Below are 7983 nucleotides of genomic sequence, written 5' to 3' on the forward strand. Positions count from 1 at the left end.
CGCATGTTCTCACTCATAGGTGGGAACTGAAGAATGACATCACTTGGACTCGGGAAGGGGAACATCACACATCGGGACCTATCATGAGGAGGGGGGAGAAGGGAGGGATTGCATTGGGGGTTATACCTGATATAAATGACGAATTGATGGGTGCTGATGAGTTGATGGGTGCAGCATACCAACATGGCACAAGTATACATATGTAACAAACCTGCACGTTATGCACATGTACCCTAGAACTCAAAGTATAATTTAAAAAAAAAAAAAGATTCAGTGAAAATTCATTTAAACTACTACTCAGACTAATTCCTAGGACTTGAAACTCTACTTTCAGATAGTTTTTTGTTACTGTGACAAGAGTATTCCATATCTAGAAATATTTTGAAAAATTCAAACTTTCTAGTTATAACACATTATGTATGTAAACATTGTTTGCTTATGACTCATTAAAAAATACATGCATATAGACTTAGCCTTCCCAAATGAGTAAAGATGTATGTTCTCTTTGCTTTTTGTTTTCTGGGTTTTCTGCCTATATGTGTCTAGGTGACTCCAGGTTCTACCTGTGCTGTGTTTGGCCTGGGAGGATTTGGCTTGTCTGTTGTCATGGATTGTAAAGCGGCAGGAGCAGCCGGGATCATTGGAGTGGATGTCAACAAGGAGAAATTTAAGAAGGCACAGGAACTGGGTGCCACTGAGTGCCTCAACCCTCTGGACTTAAAGAAACCCATTCAAGAATTTTTATTTGATATGACAGATTTTGGTATAGACTTCTGCTTTGAGGCCATTGGAAATCTGGACACTCTGGTATGTAATCCTCTGGAGTGAAAATTACCAATACTTTCACCAGTCATCATTTTGGATTATAGTTGGATGAGCTTTCTTAAATTCCCTCCACTTTGCTCTATTTAATTTTCTTTGTGTTCCATGACATCTTAGCTGGTACCCTCTGTCTACTTCTACAAATTTGTTCACTATCCCAGATACTAAATCTAGAACTTTCATATAATTTCAAAGCCAGAAGTTTTAAGCAAGATAAGGTTAAAATTTGATTAATGACCTTACGAATCAATGTGCTTTCACTTTCAGTAGTCTTTCATGTCAGATCTAAGTTTCCAAGAAAAATATTTACTAGTCATGATTAAACGGGTTCATTTCAAAACTGAAGGGGAAAAAAGTGGTGGTTTTTCTGGCTAAACATGTTTTACATAAGAGAATAGAAACTGAGGGGAAGTTACTTCAAAATCTGAGGCTTGTTTTCTTTGGAGATTTGGAGAAATAGTGTATTATTGGGCTGTATGGCTCTGTCTTCTAGTCAGCTGTATAGAAACTCAACAACTGCCTCTTCCAACTTGGGCTCTTTTCCCAGCATAAAAAATCTTTTCATGACTCACCATACATAAATTCCTTTATTGTAAGAAGATATAGCAAAACCTTTCTCACACTCTTACTCTGAGAAATAGCCTTTGAACATAACGAATGTAACGGTATCTGTTTCTCACTTTGCTAGCATCTTATTGTATAAATATCTGTCTTCTTAGCTGTCTAAAAGAAAAATGTCAATTCTTACCAGCCACCTGCATCAGTAATAATTTTATAAAATTATTTTATTATTATCACTACTGTGGATGTTTTCACTATTTTCATTTTGTTATTTCCATTTATTGAGTCCTAAAATGCCAGGTACTATACTAGGCAACATACAAGGTCTTATATGTGTTTCATAGCATCCTTACAAGATAAATGTTATTTCAAATGAGAATAGGGAGAATCAGAAAAGAAAGTCATAGACCATTCAGGAGTTAAGCTGAAATTAAGACGCAGGTTAAATCCTCACATACATCTTTTAACCCCTGTACTGTATTGCATCACTTTATAACAGGCAGCTGCCCTCGCCTCCTGCAATGAGAGCTATGGGGTCTGTGTGGTTGTTGGGGTGTTGCCTGCCAGTGGTCAACTCAACATCAGTGGCCAGTTATTCTCAGGACGTTCTTTGAAGGGTTCTGTTTTTGGAGGTATGGATGAAGCAGGAAAGGGTGGAAATGCCTGAGGAGATGACGGTGGGAAATAGAAAAATACACCATAAACACTTAAGAAAGGACATAAAACAACAGTTTTATATTACAAATTTTTTTTCAATATATGAATACCCAATATAAAGGGATGGATAGTGAGTGTATCTAGTTCCTCTTGGAAAGCTTTTTCTCATGCAAAGACGGAGAAGAAGTTTTTTAATTGATTGGTTAAGAATCCAGTGTCAAAAGTTTAAGGCAAACTCTAAATTGAAAAGAAGGCAATATTGTAATCTGTAACTATACTTCAGCAAAATTATACACCTGCCAGCTGGGATTCTTTGGAGGATATACTTAGCCATTAGTTGTCATTGTTCAACTCGTGTAAAATCTTATCCCAAATGAGTTGTCATGCTACCAACTCAAATATATTAAACACAATGGATTCATGATTTAAAAGAAATACTATTGATAAAAAAATAAGAATGATTTTACCCCGAGGAAAAATATCTTAATAGAATCCTTTGATTTTCTGTTTTTTGTTTGTTTGTTTGTTTGTTTGTTTTTTGTTTTGTTTGTTTGTTTGTTTGTTTGTTTTACCTGTCCTGGAACATTTTACAGACTTTAGAAGAGTATTTTATTGAAAAAGTAGAAGACGAACTAAGTTAAATAAATCTTCTTAAGATTCTGGGCTCTTAAGCAAGAAATCTGAAATTTATGAAGAAATGTATTTATCCAGAAACTCTAGGCAATCTGAATGCCTGGGCAAAAAGAGATGAGAATTAGAGGAGTACCTGAATTATTTGCACAAGGGAGCTATCTGTAGTCCCCAAGCAAGCTATGGCAGCATGTTATTACGAATATTAGAAGCCTTGCCTAACTCATTTATAAAGAGCAGATACATGGCAGGACCAGCAAGAAAAAAATAATAATAATCCAGTTATGTATATATAATCTATTAAATAGAGGAACTGCAATTTCAGTTACAGCCATAACCCAGAAATTGGCATCATTCCCCACATGAATACAAGCTTGCTTACCTACTTTTTTTTTTTTTTTGAGACGGAGTCTCACTCTGTTGCCCAGGCTGGAGTGCAGTGGCCGGATCTCAGCTCACTGCAAGCTCCACCTCCCGGGTTTACGTCATTCTCCTGCCTCAGCCTCCCAAGTAGCTGGGACTACAGGCGCCTGCCACCTCGCCCGGCTAGTTTTTTGTGTTTTTTTAGTAGAGACGGGGTTTCACCGTATTAGCCAGGATGGTCTCCATCTCCTGACCTCGTGATCCGCCCGTCTCGGCCTCCCAAAGTGCTGGGATTACAGGCTTGAGCCACCGTGCCCGGCCTGCTTACCTACTTTTTACCCTTCGAGTTTCATGTCATTTTTAAAAAATCTTCCCATGGCTTATTTAATCTTCTCATAACTGTAATTTTAGTTCCTCTATTTAAGATCATTGAATACACCTACTGCCATTTCTCTCTATTGTATTTATAGATGATAATGTTAATTCAAAATACACATACTCAGCTAAGTCTTGTAAAAATAAGATCACCAATATTCTTAAAGCCCTCCGCGAATGAACCTGATTCACTGGCCACTCTAGCACTCATATAGTGATCATTAATGTAAATTACTTTATTCCACAAATAGTATAGTCCTCTGGTTCAATGATTTTCAATCAACAATAGCATTTAATGGGTGCTGGGCAGTCCTGCTAAACCTCCTACCATGTGCAAAATAAAGAATGTTCCCCACCCAAAATGCCAGGAGTGTCCTTGTTGAGAAACACTGCCTAGTCCCGTCTGTGATCCCAGAATTTTCCTTCCTGTCATTTGGTTGAAATAATAAGAAAGTGGAGGGTTGATATAGATGTAAAAATGCTTTATCAGATCACCAATCAAAATACAAAAACAAATAGATATATACACTGGCCCTTCATGTCATGACATAGAGCAGTAATTAGAATTCTTGGTTACATATAACAGAAACCAACTTAAATTAAAAATAAATCTATTGGAAGAGTTTGTGATAGTTTGGAGAATAAGTTGGGGAGCCTAACCTAAGCTGGAACCAAGAAAAGCAAGTAATTGCCAAGATCCTATCACAGAATAATCTGCATAGAACACTGAGCAGATTACACCACATTACACTTTGCACAATTACACCACACCCACCCTTTCCAGCAATGAGCAGACTGCCAAATTCTGTGTGGTAACTCACTGAGCATGGCACTTAGCAGAGTTCTAAATTTAATGCATTTCTTGAAAATCATGGGAATAGAGAAAATACAATGCTAAACTTATCTTACCTTAGCTAACTCCATCTTTGCTTGTGTAATTCTTACTTCCAGAAAGCACATTTTATTCTTATATTGCTTTGTACACATTCTTTTCCCAAGAGCTTTCATTGGGACCACTGCCACAGTGAGAGTTCTTCTTTTCTTTTAAGCTATTTGATTCTTTTGTGAAGCGGCAGATCAAAACATACACATGAGGGCATGCACACACACACAAAAATGTCCTACATTTAACATTTGAATTGCTTCTTTTCATGATTCCCAAGACCTTGGCCTTTGTTATACATTAGATATGGATTCACTGCTCTCCACAGATTGCAACATGACACCAGGAAGACCTCATGGCAAGGTTCACAGTCTATCTGCTTTGAATTAATTATCCTCTGTAGTAGCATAAGTCTCCTTTAGGAACCCAACCCTCTACATAAGGTGTGTGGTTGGGGTAGGCATTCTCCTGATGACTGAGGCAAGTAAATGGAACAGTCTTAGATTTTCTCAGTCAAAACCAGCATCTTCAGCAGTTACTTTAAATGGCCTTTCCTTCATAATGAAGCCTCATGTATAAAATTCATCACTAATCTGTATTTCCAGGCTGGAAGAGCAGAGAGCACATCCCAAAACTGGTTGCTGATTATATGGCAGAGAAGTTGAATCTAGATCCACTAATTACTCATACTCTGAGTCTTGATAAAATCAATGAAGCAGTTGAATTAATGAAAACTGGAAAATGGTAAACTGCCCACATAAATTTTATGTCTGTGTGTTTGAGACCAAGAGAAAGGGTGTATGGGCTTGAGAGTAGAAGAAAGGTCGTCCCTGCTGCAGAAGCTATATACAGATAAATGAAGAAGCTTTCAGGAATTTGTAAAGCGTCTCCTTCCCCTCTGCATTTTGTTTTATTTGTAGCTAATAAAATACATAATCCTGACAGTATTTAAGTGTTCCCCTACCGTTACCTTTGCCATTAGCACTGTATTTCCAATATGGCTTTTTTTTTCATGACACATTAATGGAAGTCAGCTTGTAAAATTGTATGTCAAGTTTAAAAACATAAGAATGTAGTTTACAAATAGGCCGTTGTTGTATTTGTTGTTCTACTTTGGGGGAGGAGAGGAATTATTCATAGGATTCCAAATTCTGAATCCTATCTTGGGCCCAAAAATCAGAAACCAGCCATAACCCAGAAATTGGCATTCCCACATGAGTGTAAACTTGCTTACCTACTTTTTACCCTTCAAGTTTCATGTCATTTTTTAAAAAATCTTCCCATGGCTTATTTAATCTTCTCATTTTTCACCTAAACTAAAGAGAAAAAAAATCAAGTTTACTAGTCTACAAAGTGAGAATTTGAAATCCAAAACACAAATGTTGCTCTAGAAATGCTCCAACCTTTTCTTTCTTCTTTTTTCAGTATCCGCTGTATCCTGCTACTTTAAGTACAGTGTAATATACGCAAGACCTGAAGGATATTTCACCAACTCAGTGGCATTCGATGTAATTTTCATGATTTAGAAGAATTATTCACACAATCCTGTTTCTACATTCTGACTTCTGATTCACTCCTCAGTGGACCTATATCTGGCTTCTGACCTAACCATTTCATCAAAATTGTTCTTATGTAACCCAGTGTCACCCAGGATCAGCCTCCTTTTCAGAGCTAGATTAAGGCTGGCTTGAATCACCCAGCTCCACATCCTTCAGACATAAAAGATCAACACAACATGCTCCCATTTTCATAGTTCCTCTACCTGTGGACCTTTATATTCTTGTATACTATGTCTCTCTCACAGGCCTAGACATGAAACTCTGCCATTTTACTCCAAAGAAACAAAACTCCGCATTAATGAGTCTATTGAAGATTCAGGTTAACCTGAATCAAGTTAACCCAGTCTCAAATGCTCATTTATCCTATCTCTTTGGCAAAAATTTCTCCTCTCGTGGATTGCCAAAGGAAATTCAACTTATTCTTCAATTGCTCAGGATGATTTGACTATCAGCAGCTCATAGTACCCATCTTCATAGATAAGCCACCTAGGGATCCAGCAGAAAAAAAAAGGGGTGAGGGGAGTCATCATTTACCAGGATCTACACTTCCTACAAAGCAGTTGTAATATTAAACAGCAAAACTGCTTTTTATTCCAATCTTCACATAAAACAGGAATAATTGTATACTTTCTTACTAATGTGTCCCATGGAGTTTTTCCTCCAAGAAGTGGCTAAGGGGAAAATGAGCCCCAGTAATTCTTTGTGGCATCCAATCCTTCTACCCTGACCCTTTGACTTTCTGCTCCAGCCCTTCTTAGTTCTCCTAGAATTAGGACTAAGGTTAAGTGCCCTCTTGGGATATGACTTCCTTCCTTTCCTCTCGACACAAAAAGCCTCTTGATACAAAAAGAATCCCCATACACACAAGAAGAGTTCCCTTCCTAGTTGCAGGCTCTTCTGCTCCAGCTGGACTCCCCTAGCTCTGGGCTCCAACTAGATCAGAGAGGGTCCTCTGCATGTCAGCAAACTTTGGCTGACCTTGGGAGACCAAAAAATGGAATATCATGTTTTGATCTAAACAAAATAGTTTCCTGATTTAACATTGGCCAGGAAGGTGGGCTGCACCCTCAGTCTCTCTCTGCCATCATGGTTTTCACATAGTATCAAAGGACTCTCATGAGAGTCTGATTCTCATGAGTTGGGCATCCTGTGTTTCCCTTTAGGGGCCTGCTTCCTTCAAATAGAGGAGATGGGTGCTATGAAACCTATTCACTCTGGACTTGGGATGGGTCTTCTCCATCTTCCCAAGTCTGAGCTGGAGCCTCCATGCCCAACTCTGCTCTGCTTTTCTATTTCCTGACAGCAGCTAAGGCATGCTCCTGTTCTGCCCCCAAATTAACCTTACTAACAACAGTGAGAACTCGGAGGAGTCTTCAGGTCTAGGGAAATCCAAGTTTTCCCAGGAATGTTTTGTTGTAAACAGTGTCCACACTCTGCTCCAATAAAGCTCAGTTCCTTAAGCAACTTTGAATGTCTTGTTATGTTGTAGCTCATTGCAAAATTCACCTAATTTTATAACAAATGCAGGAACTTTTTTTTCTTCCTGTTAATATACAATCAAACATATTATCAAGTACTGGAGACTATCTACATCACCGTATAACCATTCATTGTTGTTGCCAGTTTCAAGACCACATTTGAATCCTATCAGGCCCAGTAAACTCTGTGAATAGACTCTGTGAACTGTCTCTGAGTCCCACTGTTTTGTCCACACTAAATGTCTTGTTTCAAGCACAAAGCAAACTCTTTCTTTCCAATCCCTGTCACTGTACTTCCCTAGACAGTCACTACATGGGGCAGTTTACAGACTTCAGCAATGTTTACCTAACTCCAGATCCACACTATAGGAGTTCAGCCTTCAGGGAGAACTATAGTTTTTTCCAGCTTTTGTGTGCATAATGAGAGGCTTTAAGTTTTCATATTTTACCTGAGAACAAGAATAATTACATTCTAGGCTATCACCCAACAATAATAAAATAACGTGTGTCCATACAATATAAATGCCTCATACTAACACACAAGGTCCATGCAGAAGCCGATTATTGCACCACCAGGAATATGCACTACCAGACATTGAGAGTTAATCTGCCCTGACAATTTTCAAGTGAGAACCATCAGCTCCTACATATTCGC

The 7983-nt window shown here is 38.3% G+C and overlaps 1 protein-coding gene across 1 annotated transcript in view; it reads left to right on the top strand.

Annotated features, from left to right (window-relative positions):
- The window catches only part of ADH6 (alcohol dehydrogenase 6 (class V)), a 25096-nt gene extending 19355 nt beyond the window's left edge, over positions 1-5741 (top strand). Inside the window, 4 exon segments of the mRNA XM_017875512.1 lie at positions 547-807; positions 1883-2015; positions 4897-5035; positions 5717-5741. Of these exon segments, the coding sequence (XP_017731001.1) occupies positions 547-807; positions 1883-2015; positions 4897-5035; positions 5717-5741 (558 nt within the window).
- The last annotated feature ends 2242 nt before the right edge of the window (positions 5742-7983 follow it).

This window comes from Rhinopithecus bieti, unplaced genomic scaffold, assembly GCF_001698545.2.
Source record: "Rhinopithecus bieti isolate Rb0 unplaced genomic scaffold, ASM169854v2 scaffold_6708, whole genome shotgun sequence".
NCBI classification, from domain to species: Eukaryota; Metazoa; Chordata; class Mammalia; order Primates; family Cercopithecidae; genus Rhinopithecus; species Rhinopithecus bieti.